Below are 21,944 nucleotides of genomic sequence, written 5' to 3'. Positions count from 1 at the left end.
GGAGCGGGAGGCGTGGGGCAGAGGGAGGAGGAGGAAGAAGGCGAGGAGGAGGAAGGGGAGGAGGGATCAACCAATCCACCAGCAAAGAGGATGAAAATTGGGGGGGGGGGAACCTAAGAGGGCAAGGTAAGAGCAAAGAGAGAGAAATTAAATCCAACTGAGGGCACAGGGGAAAGAGAGGAGGATGTGGTGGGCGCACAGCTTTAATCCCAGCTTTAATCAGGAGGGAGAGGCAGATGGATCTCTGTGAGTTTGAGCACAGCCTGGCTTAAATAGTGAGTTCTAGGATAGCTGAGCTATGTGGATAGACTCAGTCTCAAAAAATAAAACAAAGCAAACAAACAAAAATATTAGAAAGAAATACAAGAGAGAGGGAGGAGATATAAAGAAGTGGAAATCGAATATTAAAAGCTGGGTGTGAGAGTTTACAATCCCAGAGCCCTGGCCCTGTGGTGAACTCCTGTCTCAAAAGAGAATGGGACTGACAAGAAAAGAAATTAGAAGGGAAGAGAAATAGAAGGAATATATAAAAGAAAAAACACATTAAAAACTTAAAAATGAACACGTAAATATTTAAATCAGTCAGACTGATGTTTTAAAAGTATTGTAGGAAAGGTAGCACACACACACAAATGAGGAAGGATAAAGTAAAAATGAAAACAGACACAAACACTTGAGACACCCGGTTCCCAGGTCTGGAGAGCCGGCTGTGTGGGCAGTGCCCACATTGCCTGCTCGCCCGTGAGGACAAGTCTGCGCGCTTTGCTTTCCACCCCCTTCCGAGCTGTTCACGCTGCAGCAGAGCCCTGGTCGGTGGAGAGAGCCACGCACAGTTATTTTTTAGTTGCTCTGCGGGTCAGGGCCTCGTGGAGCCCGTGGTAAACTCTCCTTCAGTGGCTTCGGGGCAGCCATTCCGTCATGCAGGGAATACAGGGTAGCAACGCCACGCTCCACCCACATTTTCCGTCACTTGCAACTATTTATCCCTCTATTGGTGTTTCTAGCGTCTCCATCCAACCCCTCCACAAACAGGAAGCGATCTCTGCTTCTTCCTGTGACGTCAGCCAGTTTCCCTCATGGAGCTATCCACACTGCCTTCCCTCTGGGGTTACACCTACCCTCTAGGGCAGCAGTGGGTGGATGCACACTTCACTCTTGGTATCCCAGAACCAGGGAAATGCAAAGGGACTTTGACTCCTAAATGTACGTGCTTCCCACTGCGTCACTGGAGCAGAATGCTGGAGGAGATGGAGGGGAGAACTTGCCCTCGGCCAGGATGCTATGGGCAACACAGAACTCTATCTGATTAGAGTACAGGTCTGTCTGGACCCAAGAGCAGTGCGGACTATGTCTTCTTTCTTTTCTCAGCCCTCACCCGCTACCACTCAGCACTCTGCATGGTACCGTGACCTTTCTCTCTCTCTGTTCTGATTTGTGTGTGTGTGTGTGTGTGTGTGTGTAATTTTACTATTAATTTACTTGTGTGGGGGCAGTGCATCTGTGAGTGCAGGAACCCATGGAGACCATGAGAGCCTCTGAAGCTGGAGTTACAATTGGTGGTGAGCTACTTGACACAGGTGCTGGGAACCGAACTCAGGCAGTCTGCTAAGAGCAGAGCATGAACTTAACCACTGAGCTGAACTCAGGCAGTCTGCTAAGAGCAGCATGAACTTAACCACTGAGCTGAACTCAGGCAGTCTGCTAAGAGCAGAGCATGAACTTAACCACTGAGCTGAACTCAGGCAGTCTGCTAAGAGCAGAGCATGAACTTAACCACTGAGCTGTCTCTCCAGCCCTACCGATTCCAGCTCGAACACCGTTTCTACTTTCCCTGGAGTTTATGAGGGTTCCATTTCTTCATTTGCTCAGTGTTCTGTGCTTTTACCTCTCGTTTGCCCCAAACCCTTCTCCATAGACTTGATTCACAGTTCTGCACATTTGAACACACCAGCTTGCCCACAGGTTTCTATTTCCCTCAGATAAATCACTTCCAAGGCCCCTTCATTTCTCACCTCAGCTGGACCCACAGTTCCTCAGCAAAGATCTTTCCTGGAGGGTTTTTCTTCTCTGCTCCTGGGAACCCCCCCCCCCATCTAGCGTTTGTTGGTGGCTTTTTCGTTGTGCTGGGATGGTTAGTCTAGATTCCCATGGGCAGAGGCCAGGAAGTGAGTGCATATTCCCTGGTGTTGGTTTAACTTCATCTCTGACAGTTTGGCTGACAAGCAAATTCTGTATGGGAAAGTTTTTGACCTTCCTTTTAAGCCAAGGTGTTCCTATTCTCAGTGTGGTGGTTTGGATGAGAACTCCTCCCCCCCCCCCCAAGTAGGCTCACATATTTTACTGTTTGCTTCCTGGTTGGTGGTGTGTTTAGGAAGAATTAGGAAGTATGGCTTCCATGGAGGAGGTGTGTCACTGAGCATGGGCTTTTAGGTTTCAAAATTCCAGTCTCTCTGTGTTTGCTGCCCGTGGATCAGGATGTAAGCTCTGGGCTACTGCTCCAGTCTCATGCCTCCCTGCTCCCTGCTCCGTGCTCCCTGCCATGATGATCATGGACTCACCTCTGAAACTGTAAGCAAGCCCCCAGATAAATGCATCACCTTATCTGTGGCCTTGGTCATGGAGTCTCTTTGAAGCAATAGAACAGTCACTGAGACATCAATCCTGCTTGTTTTGTTTTTCTGTTTCTCAGACAGAGTGCTGAGCTTTTCTTTGTGCAGAAAGAGCTGAAACTTTGTGGAGTTCTGCTATGAAGAGGGCTTTTTAGCTGTTTTCATCCAATTTCTTGAACACTTGCTCATGTTTTAGAAATTTAGATATTTAGCGATTTCAATTTGGGGATTTTTTTTTTCTTGAACAATTCTTTCTAGATCTCTTTTTAGTCTGGGAGCAAACAAATCCCCTGATTTTCCATCTTCTTTTTACTCCATCCTGCTTTGGGTTTTATTTTCTGAGATTTCTAAAACTTTATTTGCAATCTTGTCAGAAGTTCTGTTTTGTTTTTTAACACTTCTTTTTATAGATCCCTGTTCTTGCATTAAGAAATGTTTATCTTACCTTTTAACTCTCTAAAAATATCAACAGCAGAGGTTTTTCTTTCTTTCTCTAGATTTCTCCAGTCTGCTCTTCATTGTTCCTTTTCTTTTTACGCCCTTTTTGGTTGCCTTGGGCTTTGTAATATTTTGGTGATGGTGATGTTGGAGACAGGAATTGCTATACAGCACATGTTGGCCTGATGCTCGTGTATGTAGTCCAGTCTGGCCTGTAGATCATCACAACCCTTACCCTCTCAGTGCTGGGATACAGCAATGGGTTACCACGACTGGCTCATGTTTTGGTTTTGATTCCAGGCATCCCTCAAGTTCACAATGCTCCTTGGGCAGCTTTCTTACTGGAGGTGCTGCATCTGCTGTGGCTGTGGTGTTGGAGTCCTGTGATCCCAGCACTCAGAAAGCTAGGTAGAAGGATCACAAGTTTGAAACCACCCTGGGCTACATAACTAGATCCTGATAGACAGAGAACGGGGGTAGATCTTCATGAGTTGTGATTCTGACCAATGTCTAGGAACCCGGCAAAGGCAGAAGTGACAGGTGCCTGACTGCCTGCCTTCCGGGAAAACTGCTTTCCAGCCTCAGACTGCATCATTCCCTGTTGTGCTCACCTCCTGGGAATAAACATCTGGTCTACCTCCTCACAGGCAATTCCTCACTGAGTGGGAAGCTGCTTCCTGGGGAGCAGGCCTTGAGCCCTGTCCGTTCATTCTCCCGTGGCCCACCCTATGGAGTCCTGAGCATCCCTAAGTCCAAACTGTTCAATGTTCTACAGAGTCCCTTGTACTTACCTTGCGGGGTATATGCCTTTGAAAAATCCTCTGTCACCCTGAAAGAACTTTCAGGAAGGATGGGTAAATGAATGTTTAGTCAAGACTCTTCCTAATTTTATCACAAAAGCACATGTTTATAATTTAAAATGGTGTGTGTGTGTGTGTGTGTGTGTGTGTTAGTGCATGCGCAAATGGAGATAGAGGCTGGTATAGATATGGTTTCTTCTTGGTTGCTTTCCACCTTAGTTTTGAGACAGGGTCTCTAACTGAGCCCAGAGCTCATGGATTCAGCTAGGCCGACTGGCCATGGAACCCAGGGAGCTCCTGCCTCCACTCCTAGTGCTGGGACTAGAAGCACAGTCACTCCTGGCTTTTTACATGTATGCCCAAGGATTTGGAGTCAGATCCTCATGCTTGCACAGCAAACTCTTGCAAACCATTCATCTTCCCAGCACAAACCATGTGTAATTCATGTGCTCATCTGAATCCCTGGCCAGCATAGGAGCATCAGCTGGGAACACATTAGAAACTCCAGTCCTTGAGTCCCACCTCAGACCTACTGAACCAGACACTGTGACACAGCCCAGGGACCTCTTTGAGCATGGCCTTCAGGTAGATCTGATGGTAGCCAGCCATCAGCACTGGCAATCAAAGGATTCTGAACATTCCAGAAATATCACCTCACTTCCAACCTCAGCTCTTCACACCTAAACCCAACAAGAGGCACAGCAGAACCAGGGGGTTGTTTTGAGGCAGCCGATTCCCTTACGCTCCATCCTGCTGTGAAAACACCTGTGGATCAGATGTCTTTTCCTCTTCCATGGTAAGGAGGCCTGGAACACTGCCACACCGAGTGTGGTGAGAAAAGAGAAGAGGGTTGGAAGTAGGGAGGTGCAGGAAGAGGACAATAACAGAGACCTATGCCCCTTCTGCTTCTTTTAAAACCACAGGTTGGGAAAGGAGCCTCCAGCATCCATAGGGTGGGGCTTGGTATAGAACAGAGTCTCATTCTTCACCTGACATTGTCCTCTGCCCACTCACAAGCTGCTACTGTCACACGCCTCTCTCTCTCTCTCTCTCTCTCTCTCTCTCTCTCTCTCTCTCTCTCTCTCTCTCTCTCTCTCTCTCTCTCCATCCTACCCAGTCCACCTGTATCAAACTTCAGTGTGTGTGTCCTAGCTTCTTACCCTCCTCTTCTCCTTCACTTAGCTGTGGTCTTTGTATGTGTCCCTTGGAACAACCACAGCAATTGAGTTCCTGGCAGAGGAAGTATGGAGGCGGCCTCTGTGGCACGGTTAATGTCCCTCTCCCCCTCCCCCCCTCCCCAGGTATGCCTTCACCGTCATCTACACCTTCGAAGCCCTGATAAAGATACTGGCTAGAGGGTTTTGTCTAAATGAGTTCACTTATCTGCGAGACCCCTGGAACTGGCTAGACTTCAGCGTCATCACTCTGGCGTGAGTGTCCCCTCTCTGGCCTGTGTGCCCCCCGTAGGCTTTGGGTTGTAGGACTTTTGGGGGTGTCCATGCAAATAATTGGGTTATATCCTCATCTCCATCCAGTTTCCTCTGGTGGCTTGGGTATTGGAGTACATAATGGCTTGTCCCATGCCCATGGGGACAAGCCAAAGTTCTGTGCTAGTAACTGGCCAATGCGGGTCAGGTGAGGCTCAGTGTTATTCTTACCCAGCATGGAACTGTAGTTGAGGGGCAGGTGATCAAGCCCGTGTGTTTGAAATCCAACCGTGCACCTCTTGAAATGGTACTTTCTGAAAAAGAGTGTGATGCTTTAGTGGACCCAAGCCGACCCATAGACGGTAAATGCCACTGGGTGTACCTGTCTGTCCCTGATCTCCCGAGGCTTCCCATTGTGTGTGCGCTAGGCACCCTGGGACCCATCCCTGAGGAAATGCTGAGTGCCTTTTGGTTCTACAGGTATGTTGGTGCAGCGATAGACCTCCGAGGAATCTCAGGCCTGCGGACATTCCGAGTTCTCAGAGCCCTGAAAACGGTTTCTGTGATCCCGGGTGAGTGGCTTTAAGCAGCATGTTTGTTCAACAGAACATTCATTTCTATTAGTCACACACACACACACACACACACACACAGAGACAACACATATACACACACGTACATACACACACATGTGCACACACATATACATATATACAAACATACACACATACATATGCACACACACGTACACACACACTCTTATACAGACACATACACATGTATACACACACATACATACATACACACATGTACATACACACACATACGCGCACACACAGATACACATACACACACGTACATGCACACACACACAGCACAGGATAAGATTATTGTTATTGACCTAGCTAATGAAGAAACTAAGGTTCTTTAAGCATAGGAGAAACATAAGGGTTGATCAGTGGTAAGAGGCAGAGGAAGGATACTTCCTTCAATGCCGTGGCATTTAGCTTCAATTGTCAAACAACCTGCCATACATGACATCACATCTATCACTCCGCTCCCAGTATAGGGTCTCATGTGTGAGGTGTCAAGAAAATTAGGTTTCCACCAAAATGACACAGATGGGTCCTGGACTGTGCGCCAGGATTTTTTCTGTTGTCTGTGACCCTGTTCCCACAAAGAAGGCAATTTCCACTAACAAACCGCCCCCTCAAGGGAGCGGGGCCCCCTCTTTGCAGCCAGCCTGACTCTGATCTATTCCTCCTCAGAATTTTCCAGTTCCTGCTTCGTTAGTTTTTGTCTTTCACAGCCTCATCGCTAAGCTCATCTCTGTGTGTCTCTGTGGTTCTGTCTCTCACTTTGTCTCACTCTCCATCTCCGTGAGTTCTCTCTCTGTCCCTCCCCCTCCCCCCTCCCCTCCCCCTCCCCCTTTCTCTCTGAGTGAAATTCATTTATCTCGAGCCTGGAACTACTTCCCAGGACTGAGATGAATGTAGAAAGACAAACACCAAATAATTAGAGTGGAAAGTGTTACCTCACGCCTACAGGGCAGGGAATACAGCGAGGACTCATCTTGAACTTCCCAATGCTGCGGATAGAACTCGGGCCTTGTGCCTGCTAGGCAAATGCTCTACCGTTGAGCTGCATACATCCCCAGGCAGCCCAAAGGGGTTTCAGTTAAACCACTGGTGTCAGTCATTTATTAGCCTTAAGTTCATAAGAGCTGCACTGACCAGGCCTCAGCTGCTTGCTTTTATGATGAGGGTGACAGCCCCACCTACTCGCCTCTCTGGGCAATCACAAACGTCACCCTGGAAGCTGGGCTTAGGGCTGCCTGGAGTATGTGTGCCACACCTGTGAGGACAGCCAAGGTGAACACCTGCGCTCTGTGTGGCACTTTGCCCATGTGTGCGCATCTCTGTCACCTTCCCCCACAGGACTGAAGGTCATCGTCGGAGCCCTGATCCACTCGGTGAGAAAGCTGGCTGACGTGACCATCCTCACTGTCTTCTGCCTGAGTGTCTTTGCCTTGGTGGGCCTGCAACTCTTCAAGGGGAACCTTAAGAACAAATGCATCAGGAATGGCACGGATCCCCACAAGGCTCATAATTTCTCCTCTGAAATGACAGGTGAGCGGGCACTCTGCTGTAGTGACTAGCACGGGCCCCCGGCACTGTGTGGTGGAAAGCCCTGCACACTTCGTTTCCAATGAGCCGCTCCTGAGTGGGGTGGAGCCCCCTCCCCTACTTTCCCGATGACCGGCTTCCCTTTTGGCAAGGAAAACATTTGACAAGTTCTCAATCCAAAAGCAAGATTTTCTGGCTCTGAACAGCCAAGTGGCGTGGAAGGGTGTGTGGCTCCCTGAGTGTCCCTTGAAGGCGAAGGGACTGGCCTCACTTAGACAAAGACAGGAGCAAGAGTTTTCTTTGACCCCGGAGGCCTGGGTTGGCGACTTCAGAACACACCATGAGGCTTCATTTCTTCCTTCCTTTAGAAAATTACTACATCAAGGACGGCACTACTGACCCCTTACTGTGCGGTAATGGATCTGATGCTGGGTGAGTATCCATCCCTGACTGCACGGACGTCCAACATCCTTTCTCCATTGTGTCCGGATCATTCTCTGTGCAGAGTAGAATCCCAGTGAAGTTGTATTAACGAATACCATAGACACTTCCATCATACAACTCACAGGCAGGGGAGCTGCAGCTGTGGTCCAGCTGCTAAAATGCTTGCTGTGCAAGGATGAGGACCCGTGTGTAAGTCCCCGGCAGCCACATAAAAAGTTGGGCACACCAGTGCAGACCTGTAGTCAAAGCACCAAGGGCTCTGGGGCAGAGAGCTGGAGACAGGCAGACCCCTGACCTCGCTAGGCAACCATTTTCACTCAAGTTCAGAGAGAGACATTGTCTCAAAAACTAAAGTGAAGAACAACAGAGAAAGACACCTGATGTTGAATGCTGTCCTCCACATACATGTACCCACACCACATACGAGCATCACACACACACACACACACACACACACACACGCACACACACACACACACACAACCTCACAGAGAGTAAGTGTACCAGTCATAACGAATGACTCCAGGATTTTATGACTTAACACAACCATCATTGAACTTGTGTCTCAATGCTCAAGAGTGTGGACCAGCTGGTACGTGGCTTCTCCGTGCATCTGCAAGCAGCAGATGGATTTGCTGCAAGGTGTCTGTGTGTTCCGCTGATCTTTTATCTCCAGCAGTCTGGCTTGAGCTGCCCTCGTGCAGATAGCAGATTCCCAGGGAAACAGTGGAGTGTGGAAGTCTTGCTCTCTCACACAGTGATGTCCTTCCTGGGTCCCCTTCACCACAGCAAGTCACGAGTCAGCACAGATTCCCAAGGCTGAAAAAGACTTCACCTGTCAATGAAAAGTGGTCATATCCCGAAGGGCTGCAGGCACCCAAAGGGGAGGAGCAAGTGACCAACTCCCAGGAGAAGCAAGTGTTTGAGTGAAGCTCCACATTCTACCCTTGGGTTTTCATTATGTATATTTTTATAACAGCGGAAGAAATATGTGCATAACATTTCTGCAATTTCTAATTCTCACTGAGGTCAGACACAGAACAAACGAATGGTAAGGGCCAGGAGGGAACCATAGCAACTGAGAGCTCATGCCCCATGGAAAGGGGCAGATATTGCTCCGCCCAGCTTTTGGTTGCCATGAGGAAATGTGTGTTCGCTGCTTCTAGCTCTGCTAACTCAACAGAAGGAGACCTGCAGTTTTAATTTCTATGTGCTAACACCTAGTTAGAAATTTGGTTGCAAGCTCCCCAAAATATCTACCTATCACATTGGCCAGACAAAATATTTCTGAAGGCTGAATTCAGGATGTAAGCCAACTGTGTTTTGGTCTCTTTTGTATGTGCATAAAGATGTTATGCCATAGAAAACATATGCTGTGTTAGGAGTTCCGTGGGCTGGGGAAACACAATGGACAATGTTGTAGGACCAGACAGAAAGTCAGGAGGGCTTCCTGGAGGCAGCGGTTGAAGCTGATGGGGAAAAATGGGCATAATACTTTGGGGTTGGACGAGCAGGTGATGCTTGAATGGAGATGACTCCATGAGGAGAGCAGAAAGTAAGAAACTGAGCTAAGGGACACAGAGCCTCACGTCTGCCTCCTGCTTTGGCTGCTGGAGCGAAGAAAGAGCAGGAGAGGTCTGGGTGAGGAAGACCCACCCTTCCCACATCCGTCACTGATCAGGTGAAGGTCACTTCACAGGCACTTGTTCCCGAGTGGCCAATTGTCTTTGTTGCCCATGCAGAGACAAACAAGACCCAGTACAGTAGCAGCTTTCCCATCGCTGTGGCCTGAGAAGAAACACACACAGGCAGGGAGGAGGGCTTCCCCCCCCACACCCAGGCAGGGAGGAGGGCTTCCTCCCCCACACACACAGACAGGGAGGAGGGCTTCCCCCCCACACCCAGGCAGGGAGGAGGGCTTCCCCCCACCCAGGCAGGGAGGAGGGCTTCCCCCCCACACCCAGGCAGGGAGGAGGGCTTCCCCCACACACACAGACAGACAGGGAGGAGGGCTTCCCCCCACACACAGACAGGGAGGAGGGCTTCCCCCCCCCCACACACACACAGACAGGGAGGAAGGCTTCCCCCCCACACACAGACAGGGAGGAGGGCTTCCTCCCCCACACACAGACAGATAGGGAGGAGGGCTTCCCCCCACACACAGACAGGGAGGAGGGCTTCCCCCCCACACACACAGACAGGGAGGAGGGCTTCCCCCCCCACACCCAGGCAGGGAGGAGGGCTTCCCCCCACACACACACAGACAGGGAGGAGGGCTTCCCCCCCACACAGACAGACAGGGAGGAGGGCTTCCCCCCACCCAGGCAGGGAGGAGGGCTTCCCCCCCACACCCAGGCAGGGAGGAGGGCTTCCCCCCACACCCAGGCAGGGAGGAGGGCTTCCCCCACACACACAGCAGACAGGGAGGAGGGCTTCCCCCCACACACAGACAGGAAGGAGGGCTTCCCCCCACACACACACACACAGACAGGGAGGAAGGCTTCCCCCCCACACACAGACAGGGAGGAGGGCTTCCTCCCCCACACACACAGACAGGGAGGAAGGCTTCCCCCCCCACACACAGACAGGGAGGAGGGCTTCCCCCCCACACCCAGGCAGGGAGGAGGGCTTCCCCCCCCACACACACAGACAGGGAGGAGGGCTTCCCCCCCCACAAGCAGGGAGGAGGGCTTCCCCCCACACACAGACAGGCAGGGAGGAGGGCTTCCCCCCCCACAGACAGGGAGGAGGGCTTCCCCCACACACAGACAGGCAGGGAGGAGGGCTTCCCCCCACACACAGACAGGGAGGAGGGCTTCCCCCCACACACAGACAGGCAGGGAGGAGGGCTTCCCCCCCCACACAGACAGGGAGGAGGGCTTCCCCCCACACACAGACAGGCAGGGAGGAGGGCTTCCCCCCCCCACAGGCAGGGAGAAGGGCTTCCCCCCCACACAGGCAGGGAGGAGAGCTTCCCCCCACAGGCAGGGAGGAGGGCTTCCCCCACACACAGACAGGCAGGGAGGGAGGGCTTCCCCCCCCCCACAAGCAGGGAGGAGGGCTTCCCCCCACACAGGCAGGGAGGAGGGCTTCCACCCCACAGGCAGGGAGGAGGGCTTCTCCCCCCACACAGACAGGGAGGAGGGCTTCCCCCCCCCACAAGCAGGGAGGAGGGCTTCCCCCCCCACACACAGGCAGGGAGGAGGGCTTCCCCCCCACACCCAGGCAGGGAGGAGGGCTTCCCCCCCCCACACAGACAGGGAGGAGGGCTTCCCCCCCCCACACACAGGCAGGGAGGAGGGCTTCCCCCCCACACACAGACAGGGAGGAGGGCTTCCCCCACACACACAGGCAGGGAGGAGGGCTTCCCCCCCACACACACACAGGCAGGGAGGAGGGCTTCCCCCCACACACACACACACAGACAGGGAGGAAGGCTTCCCCCCACACACAGACAGGGAGGAGGGCTTCCCCCCCCCACAAGCAGGGAGGAGGGCTTCCCCCCCACAAGCAGGGAGGAGGGCTTCCCCCCACACACAGACAGGCAGGGAGGAGGGCTTCCCCCCCACACACAGACAGGGAGGAGGGCTTCCCCCCACACAGGCAGGGAGGAGGGCTTCCCCCCCCACAAGCAGGGAAGAGGGCTTATTTGGCCTCACAGTTGCAGGGTACAGTTCATTGTGAGGAAGGCAGGAGCGTGAGGCGGCTGGTCACATGGCTCTCACAGTCAGGAAGCAGATGGACGCTCAGCTCGGTTTCACCTTTTGACCCAGCCTGGGACCCCAGCCCATGGGGTGGTACTACCCACACTCAGGATGTGTCTTCCTGCCTCCACTAAGCAAATCTGGAAACTCCTTCAGGCAAGCTCAGGGGTCTGTCTCCATAGTGATTCTCCATCGCGACATGGTGCTACCTTCGCCTTCTCACTGGAAGAGTGATCTCGGGACGGTTGAGATGCAGAGACAAGCAGAATGGTCAGCATCTTTGGCTCCAGAAAAGTGTTGTTCAAACTTTGGTTTTCACTGTCCTTCTAGTTAAGTTGAAACCCCGTCTTCTCCCCAGCTAGATGATGGTATTTCTGAGACTGGTGGTTCCAGAGTGACCCCTGGCCCTCCATGACAAAGTTCTGGGGTTCATCTGTGCCCCCATCTCAAGTGTTAGAGAGGCAGGCCTCCCATCAGGCAGATGTAGCCAGGTTGCTTGGGTAGAAGGAAGGGGCCAGCAATAACGGAGCGAGGTCTGAGGGCGTCTCCTGGGATCACAAAAGCTGGGTCAGTGAGGATTTGGCAAGTGACAGACAGACACAACACACAGAGATGTGGCTTGAATCTGCTGCAAGTTTACTTCAGTGAGAGCATCAGATATATACACATGATTTAGGAACTAAGACTTGACCCCATGCCAGGTCATACATAGTCACATCTGAGGAGAGGTCACATGTTGACAACTTATCTTGAAACTGAAAGAACAGAGTAGGAAGTATGCTCTGAGAAACATCTGGACAGTAGTTTTAACTTTTAGATTTGAGGTTAGTTTATTTTTAGAATTTTGTTGACTTTAGTGTAAATTTGTAATGTTTTGTAGAACTTAATGTTTTTTATTATAAATTATAGTAGTAGGAATTTTTACTTTTTTTAGTTTTTGGTGAAATTTTTTATTAGTTTTTGAATTTTTATTTTTTATTATTTAGTATGTTTGGATTTTTAATAAATAATTTTTATTGTAATTGATTTATAATATTTTTTAAAGTTTTGTTTTCCTTCCATTTAACTTTTAACAAAGCCTAAAAAAAATAGGACATCCTGATCAGAATAGTTTGTGAACCTTTGTTGACTCAGGTCCGGCGTTCCCGGTTGAAGGTCATCAGGTTCATTGGTGTCATTTCTTGTTGGCCTTGAAGTGGTCATGCCATCAGGAACACTTCCTGGAACATCCAATGGGCCACAATCCACCAAGACTTGGCCAGGACCTGTTGTACTAACTATAGCCACAAAAATCAAGAAAGATAAGGTACAGAACCCAAATCCACAAAATTTAATCAATACATTAAAACAAAACATAAAGACAAAATGCCAAAAACCTCCAAAAAACTACGTTCCACAAAACACATACCTCTAGTCCAAAAACATGATTTTTGCCATGTCACACAGACTCCACCAGAGTTGGTGTGACAGTGATAGAACTCACAGGAAAGAAGACCAAAGGGCTTCCTGCAAACGTGGGAGTCGGGAGGTGTGCAAACCCCCAGTCATGTGAAGTGTAGTGCGTATGCTACAGTCTGTTTCACTAGTCTGGCTAACGCCTAGAGATCTACATAAGAGACAAGACAGCGGGTCATTTGTGCAACAGGAATGCCGTTTATTGAGTGGGCTTATATACTGACTCACAGCACAGTGGAAAACAATTAAGGGTCAAGAGTTCCTCCCCAGCAGATGTGTGTTAGCAAATCAGGAAGAGCACCAATAACAACTCTGGGGCAAGATGTTCCACCTAAGACTGCAGAATGTTCCAGCCAATAGCTCAGGCTTGCTCAGGGTGCCTCGGGGGGGTAGGGGGTCCATGCAGGGCCGTACAGGTCCCCCTTTCTTTTAATATAAACTAACACCTGTCTTAGGCAGCAGAGGACGTCAGCATAATTCTTTACCCATCATTGGAGAGGTCATCCATGCCTGTAACCCTCCTGTCTTAGGTTGGCTATTTGCCCTCTTCTGCCTTACCCATCTCTGGTGGTTAGTTCGTCTGTAGTTCAGCCATACTTGGGCAGAGGCATTCTCTTGAGCTAAAGATAGTGGAATCTGTCTTGTTTGAAAGTTGCCCTGGGCCTGTCTAATGCTGTGGCGGTGTAGGCAGATCAGGCAGATAGCACCAAGGGTAAGGGCTATGAGCCCCAGTGAGAGAGAGCTTGCCCATTCTCTAATCTGCTGGCAAGTTGAAGTCCTTGTGAAAGGTCTTCTGCACTGGCAGGTGGTACTCAGGTTTCATTGATGTTAATGATCAATTGATGTTAATGGCTAAACATGTGTATAATTTAAAAACTGATCACTCCAGGACCCCTGGAGAAACCTAACTACAACTGATGCATACTTAGCTTTAGTGGGTGTAACACAGATATGAGTGAAAGAGAGAGAACAAGAAGCCACATGGGCCTACCTCAATAAATCCAATTGTCACTATAGAAGGCAAGGCTAGTTTGTAGATTTAGTTTTAAAATGCCAATTTGTATTAGATTATCGAGTGTGTTTTGGGAGGCTAAGCCTTCAGCCAAATCGCCTGATAGTTGATCCACTGTGCTTGCACTATTTACAGATTGGGAGAGGGCTATCGTAGAAACTGTTGCGGAGGCAGCAATGGTAATAACAATAGCAGCCGCGATCCCGAAATGCCTTTTTATTCTACACTCCACAAGTTGGTCATCTGTAAAGGAGGTCTCTGGCACAAGAAAGGGGTTGTGCCCTGGCAGGCGGCATTTGCGCTCATCAGCTTCAGCAATTCTTTGTTTTAATTGTTCAATTTCTGCTTCCAAAGTATCTTCTTCATCAGTTACCGTAGGACTATCATCTCCTAGTTGGGAATCCCTCTTGTTCCCTAATAGATTTCAGATTCTAAATCTTGTACCTCCTCAGAAGTCCTGTTCTTTTACATTGACATTGTTGCTCAGGAGCGCATCTTTAACTAGACGCCAAAGGGAAAAGTGGCGATAGGGAAATTATCAGGCCCCTCTTCTTTATAAGCCTTTTGGAGATGTCTTTTTACCTGTTCCCAATCATGGATGTTTAAGCCTCCAGTGTACATAAACCAGGAACTGTGCTTCTCTAATATGGCAATGAATTCTTTAGCTGTCTTAGTTTTAATCCTGGTGCCCTGTCTTTTCAACAGGGCCACTAATTGCCCACTGAGAATTTCCTTAGAGTTACTGGCACCCATCCTTCAATACACCCTCATTCACTTACTTTGCCGGCTGGCCTCCGAGGGCGATCTCTTAGGTGATCCTTTCTTCCCGATCTCGGTGGGACCTCCACGTGTAGCGCCTGCACTATGATCTGTTCCACAAATCGGGCGAAGGCCTAGAGATTTAAATAAGAGACAAGACAGTGGCGGGTCATTTGTGCAACAGAAATGCCGTTTATTGAGGGGATGGAGTGGGCCTACATACTGACTCACAGCACAGTGGGAAACAATCCCCGGCAGATGTGCATTAGCAAGGCAGGAAAAGTACCAATAATAACTCCAGGGCAAGATGTTCCAGCTGTTTACATGGAAGTCTGGAATAAGGAAAGCTCCAGAGGTTGTCACTGGGGGGTGGTGCCAGGACTCCTGGTTCCTTAACCAGGTTATCCCCACTCAGGAGGGGAAGCATTTCACGTGTTCTGAGCCAAATATCTTGCTCAAGACCACACTGACCCCTTGACATGAGGGAGGAGATCTTAGTGCCCCCCCACACTCATAGATCTGGCCACCCTGTCTTCCTTCCCACACCAGGAGGGGAAGCAGGCTCAGTGCTGGGTTCCTCGCTGGCTATACAGCTGCACTTCAACATTCTTATTTTTTAAAAAATAACTTTCTCATAGACTATATTTTAATCATATTCCTCACAACTCTGCACAAAATATATGTTGTATATTTGCATATATATATACACACACACATATATATACATATATGTACACACATACATTCTCTCAAAACAAAAAAACAAAACACAAACAATCAAAAAGAAACACAATAAGACAAAAATAACAGAACAGACAAAAAGCTAACAAAAATTAGAGTTCCTTTGGCCAACCGCTCCTGGGCATGGTGCCCCGGCATGTGGTTGCTATGCCGGGGCATGCCTCCATCTTTAATGAACACACCCACACTCTCTCTGTGAGCCTGACTCCCTCACTTTAGGTGAGAACTGTTGAGATGATTGCATTATATTGTCCACGCAGCACTCAGGGAGGAGAGAGGTGTACAGCGAGCTCTTAGCAAGTGGCAGGTGATATTTTCATTGTTATATGCAATCTGTCGCTGAACTTGGCTAATGCAAGTCCTCCCTAATGGTTAACTCTGGAAGTGGTGCCAGCAGGCTTGTGGCTCTGTCTGCGTTGTGGCTACTGCCTTCCCTTTCCTGGTGTAAGCCGACAGAAAAGCTTGACACCGTATAGAATCAGGTCAGAGCTATCTTCACGCCCCCTCTGGGCTACTCCCCTACACGGGCAAATTGAGCAAAAGCATTGGCATCCCTTTGTTATAGATGAGGGGAACGCACCACACTAAACGTTCAGCTAATAGGAGGAGGGCTGAGCCCCGAGCTCAGGCCCGACCTCAAGCCTGTCGGTTTGCTACTGCCCCAAACTCCCTTGCATGCAATCAGCAAGGCCGCACTGTGACACGTCTGCCCTGTTTCCACAGCCACTGCCCCAGTGGCTACGTCTGCCTGAAAACTTCTGGAAACCCTGATTTTGACTACACCAGCTTCGACTCCTTTGCGTGGGCGTTCCTCTCACTGTTCCGTCTCATGACGCAGGACTCCTGGGAGCGCCTGTACCAGCAGGTACCTTTGCTTTGTTCACTTGAGACAGGGTTTCACTCCGTAGCCTTCGCTCACGTGGAAATCGTGGTGATGCCCCTGCCTCTGCATGCCACCTGATGGGATTACAGGTGTGCATCACCACACCTGGCTGTACCAGCTGACACCAGTCTGCACAACCTTGTACAGTCTTGGCTGGAGACGGATGGGCCAGCTGCATGGCTTCTCTCATTCTGGACGTCTGACTGACCTCCGAGAGCCCGCGTGTTCCATGCACAGCCCTCCTTTCTTTTCCTTGAATCTCCAGACACTCCGGGCCTCTGGGAAAATGTACATGGTCTTTTTTGTGCTTGTCATCTTCCTCGGATCGTTCTACCTGGTCAACCTGATCTTGGCTGTGGTCACCATGGCCTATGAGGAGCAGAACCAAGCAACAATTGCAGAAATCGAAGCCAAGGAAAAGAAGTTCCAAGAAGCCCTTGAAATGCTGCAGAAGGAGCAGGAGGTGGGTGGAGGCGTCCCCATGCAGCCAGCCTCCAATGGGGGCATCCCCATGCAGCTGGCCTCCAATGGGGGCATCCCCATGCAGCCGGCCTCCAATGGGGGCATCCCCATGCAGCCAGCCTCCAATGGGGGCATCCCCATGCAGCTGGCCTCCAATGGGGGCATCCCCATGCAGCCGGCCTCCAATGGGGGCATCCCCATGCAGCCGGCCTCCAATGGGGGCATCCCCATGCAACCGGCCTCCAATGGGGGCGCCCCCATGCAGCCGGCCTCCAATGGAGGCATCCCCATGCAACTGGCCTCCAATGGGGGCATCCCCATGCAACCGGCCTCCAATGGGGGCATCCCCATGCAACCGGCCTCCAATGGGGGCATCCCCATGCAGCCGGCCTCCAAGGACCTCTGGGACAGTGGGACACATGCCCTTTAGAGGCTGCTATGATCATGAGTCTTACCTCAGGGGCTGTCTTGGGTCACCTTTAAAAAGAGTACCTGTGAATGGAGGATGGCTGTCAGGAAAGTGCTTGCTGGGCAAGGTCAATTCCCAGAACCCACATTAAAAGAGTAGTCAGATGCGCGCCTGCGTCCCCAGGGCTGGGGGCAGTTAGATGCATGCCTGTGTTCCCAGGGCTGGGGGCAGTTAGATGCATGCCTGTGTTCCCAGGGCTGGGGCCACTCAGATGCACACCTGCGACCCCAGCATGTGATGTGCAGAGGCAGAATGCAGAATGCCATTCTCAGTCAGAATCTATGGGCTTCAAAGACTGCTCTCTCCTCAGGTGCTGGCCGCTCTGGGGATTGACACGGCCTCACTCCACTCCCACAATGGATCTCCTTTAGCCCCCAAAAACACGAATGAAAGAAAGCACAGAATGAAATCAAGGGTGTCAGAGGGCTCTACAGATGATAACAGGTCACCCCAATCTGAGCCTTACAACCAACGCAGGATGGTAAGACACGGGCTGGCTCTAAGGTTTGCTCAGCTTTGTGACTGTTTTGGCCATGGGTGAACTGGAAAGAGGTTGGGGGCAGGGAGGGAGGAGGGTTTTAGTAACTCAGACACACACCCCTCCTCATTGGTGGCCTGTGCTAGGACATGGCATTATTAGTTCGGATAGGAGGGCCTTCTAGGTGAGAGGATCAAGATTAAGATTGTGCAATAAGGAAGAGGAAAGGCAAGGCAGGGTGATTCTGGGCTTCAGCCACGACACTTAGATGAGCTACGATTTTTAAGACAGGACAATGGAGGAAGAGCCTGGGTCTGTAGGCACGTGGGGAGCAGGCTTTATGGGGCATGCTGTCCTTAAGGTATCTGTGGCTAAGGGTCGGCTTCCCTTCCTTCCCATATCTGCAGCGCTGTCCCTGGTGCTGAAACTCCCACTCACCTCTTTCTGACCTTTAGCCTCTGTCCCCAGGGCTCAGGCTGTTGACACAGAAGAGCCCAGCGCCTATCTCTGGGACACAGCCTAGTCTAGGAATGACTTGTGTAGTTTATATAACACCCTGTGGCACCACCACGATTCACATTTTACCTCCCACTCCAATGTCCATCACACAAGCTTCTTCTACCTTCTCCACCACCTGGGAAATCCTTTCTAGCTCTGCAGCACCAACAATAAATGGCCCAGAGACAGAGATTGGTGTTCAGACTTCAAGCTGAAGGTCAGAGAAGCAAAGCAGCCAAGCCACTAGCTCTTACTACTACCTCAGGCTGAAAGGGCTGCCTGTCTCCACTAATCCTCGGAGACAATGCCATCTCCTCGAATGCTCAGAGGCAAAAACCTCTGAATTCCATCTCCTCTTTCTATTCCTTTCTCTACCCAGCCATATCCTTCTGTCTCCACCTCCTGAGCACCGAGATTAGAGGTGTGTGATCCCAAGTGCTGGGATCAAAGGCGTAAGCTCTATTACTCTTCACTTTTGTGTAGGCCAGGGTGGCCTTGAACTCAGAGAGATTCATCTGCCTGTCTCCTGAGTCCTGGGATTCAAGGTGTGTGCCACCCTTTCCTAGCCTCTACGGCTAACTAGTGTGGCTGGCTTTGCTTTCTGATACTTCATGGCAATCTGTATTAAATCATAAATAATATATCAGCACGTAGCTCCTTCCTGTAGGCCTGTGCTTTCTTCTCTGTTGCTGTAGTAAACACCTTAACCACAAGCAAGATTGGAGGGGAGGGTTCATTTCATCTTACAGCTTCCAGGTCACAGTCCTTATTGAGGGAAGTTTGGGCAGAAACTCAGCGCAGGAAGCCTGCCGCGGGGGCGGAAGCTGAAACCGTAAAAGGAACAGTTGGTTTGCTCTACGGCTCATGTTCAGCCCCACCGTGGGCTTGAGCATCCTACATCAATTAGCAGTGGGGAATAGACCGCATAGACACGCCTCCCGGCCAGTCTGATGCAGGTAGTTCTTTGCCTGAGGGTCCCTCTTCCCAGGTGGGTCAAGTTGACAATCTGGATTAGCTTCAGGTGAAAGAGAAGTTATCACGCCAATCATGCAGATCGGGGTAAAGCAGGTTTGTGGGGGTCACTCCCGGCCCCTCAGACCCCTCTAAGCCTCCTCAGATGCTCTCCTCTATTGGCAGCCCCCCCCCCCGATTCACACGGACACCTATGCCCACAGGTACACTTGCATGCACTGTGGCCTTGGGGACATGCCCATGCACCTCGCTCTGCCTCATTGGAGCGGCACCCGGAATGCACAGGCACAGTTCAGCATTTCAAAGGGAATTTGGCTGCTGCTCTGACCGCTGCAGAGGATGAAGCATAGCTCCCGAGATGCCCAGGACCCTGAATTGGGTTTTAATTCCCCCTATTCAGTCAGCTCCACACAGATGGCACCTAGGTGTCCACAATTGTCCCCATCTTCTCTCTGTGTGTGTTTTCCTGGTAAATAGATCTCTGGCAGTTTCCACATAAAGGCTTTGGGGCCAAAGGCAATGGTGTAGAGGTCAGAGCCAAGAGACAGAAAAGAGATCACCACCGGTCATCCGACAAACAGACTGGCTCTAAGATAAATGGTGGCAAGGAGGCGCCTACAGTCAAATGCTGGTCCGAGTGTCTCACTTGGGTTCCTCCTTAGTTTGTTTGGTGCCCAGATGTAAACAGCTGTCTTCTTATCTTTAATGTGGGTTTCCTAATTCTATTCTTCCCCTACAGTGTGGGAAGGGCTCTAGGCTTGTGTGAGTACTGTCAGCCCTGGCTCATATATCCTAGGCAGAGGGCTCTGTGCATGACCCTGGGCTGGCAGTGGTGGCACAGGATTAGGCTCCCAGTCACCAAGAACAGAAACCGCAAGGGGTTTGGGAGATGGCTGAGGTGCTACTGTGTATGCCTTGCAATCATGAGGACCTGAGTTCAATTCCCAGAACCCACATTGAAACAAAAAGAAGCTGGGCATGGTGGTGCAATGCTCTTGCGATCCCAGCACTGGGAAGCAGAGGCAGGGGGCCGGCTGGGGCTTGTTGGCCAGGTAGCCTCCTTGGTGAGTTCTAGGGCCGTGAGAGACCTGAGAAACGTCGCTGAGGCAATCCTCTGATCCGTGCACGCAGGCAAGAGCACAGAGAGACGCAAACGAGAGAGGGGAGAGCGGCGAACTCAGTTGTATCACTAAGTGAGGAGAATTGTAACAGCGGCACGTCCTCCTTTAGTTATCCGGAAAATAAAAGGAATTAAGAAGCAACTAAGGGCACTGTGACCAGAGTTCAGGAGGGAGCCATTTAGGTTTCAGAGACACCATGTGTGAGCATAGGACCGGTGACAGCTATGGCCAGGTTCCCACAATGTGAGAACTCGCTAACCCCATCCAGGAGCTCTGCCGGGTGCCGTGTCTGAGGATTTAAGAACCTGAGCTGTTCCTCTGGATCTGTAAGCCTCACAGTTCTCACTCGGTGGAAGCCTTTGATGGGAAATGTTTATCGATTTGGAAGAATGGCATTATTCTTCCAAGAAATTGGGCCGCAGCTCTTCCTTCAATCTCCCTTTTGTTGACTGTTCAAAGCCGGCCTCAGGGGATCCTGCCAACTCATTACGCTATAAAGCGCTCGTCTCCTCCATTCCAGAACAATCCCTCACACAGAGATAGAATCCAGTGAATTGTACATCTTAATTTTTCAGACAGCAAAGCATATTCATTCAAAGCCCATACTCTAAGCTCCAGTGCAGGCATTTCCTTAGGTCTGGGATTCCACTCACAGATGGGAACCACAAATGGGAGCCTAGACCAGCCATGTGTGGGTGTTACCGAAGGCAGCAAACTGCTGACCTGGAACAATAACCTGTTTGATGATCTTAGGCACCTCATCATCAGCCCACTGCTCGGTTCCTTCCCCACGTCTGTCTAGGACATCCTTTCCCTGGCTCCCTCTCCGCGTCTACGCAGGTCCTCTCCAGGTCTGGGTGGAGGGGAGTGTGCACTGGATTTAGGGGGGACCACTCCAATCCCATCTTTTCTCTTGCTCCTCTGGGGGCAATGCCCAGTCTTTCCTAGGCCTGTCTTCTGGGAGACGCAGGGCTAGCCACGGCAGTGTGTTCCACTTCCGTGCGCCCAGCCAGGAGGTCACCTTTCCTGACGGGATCACAGATGATGGAGTCTTTCACGGAGACCATGAAAGCCATCGGGGCTCCCTGTTGCTGGGCAGGGGTGCTGGACAGGCAGGCCCTCTCCCCAGGAGCCCATTGTCTCAGTCTCCCAACCCTGGACATGGGGAAGAGGGACAGCTCACAGTACCCGCTGGAGCTCCCGAAGGCCTGGTGAGTCCGTGCGCGCATGCTGCAGGAGAAACCCTTTGCCAGCTGGTGTCACCCATGGAAGAGCCTTTAACCACACCTGCCCCCACCCAGTGCCTGCCACCCAGTTCTGCTTGTGCAGGCAGGCCAGACCCAGCAGAGCCACTGGGGTTGTTCGTGCTGAGGCGCAGTCCACCTTCTCTGCAGGCTGGGGTGCAGTGGATTTTCCATTTGACATCATGTGTGTTTCTGTCCCTATTGTCACCGTTGCTTTGGAGATGGCCCCACGTGGTCATTTGCTGATGACAAGGAAAATAAGGGGCCCCTCTATTTAAGCCTTGGGCTCTGAGTAAACTGTC

The 21,944-nt window shown here is 50.9% G+C and overlaps 1 protein-coding gene across 1 annotated transcript in view; it reads left to right on the top strand.

Annotated features, from left to right (window-relative positions):
• Scn10a (sodium voltage-gated channel alpha subunit 10) overlaps window positions 1-21,944 on the top strand; it is a 90,740-nt gene that overhangs the window by 18,683 nt on the left and 50,113 nt on the right. Inside the window, exons 4-11 of the mRNA XM_051202346.1 lie at window positions 5,149-5,277; window positions 5,755-5,846; window positions 7,212-7,403; window positions 7,769-7,832; window positions 16,239-16,380; window positions 16,664-16,861; window positions 17,640-17,810; window positions 21,337-21,609. Coding sequence (XP_051058303.1) covers window positions 5,149-5,277; window positions 5,755-5,846; window positions 7,212-7,403; window positions 7,769-7,832; window positions 16,239-16,380; window positions 16,664-16,861; window positions 17,640-17,810; window positions 21,337-21,609 — 1,261 coding nt within the window. The remainder of the gene's footprint in view (window positions 1-5,148; window positions 5,278-5,754; window positions 5,847-7,211; window positions 7,404-7,768; window positions 7,833-16,238; window positions 16,381-16,663; window positions 16,862-17,639; window positions 17,811-21,336; window positions 21,610-21,944) is intronic.

The sequence above is a fragment of the Phodopus roborovskii genome, unplaced genomic scaffold (genome assembly GCF_943737965.1).
Source record: "Phodopus roborovskii unplaced genomic scaffold, PHOROB, whole genome shotgun sequence".
Lineage (NCBI taxonomy): Eukaryota > Metazoa > Chordata > Mammalia > Rodentia > Cricetidae > Phodopus > Phodopus roborovskii.
Note: the sequence above shows the minus strand (reverse complement) of the source record. Positions and strands in the feature narration are given on the sequence as shown.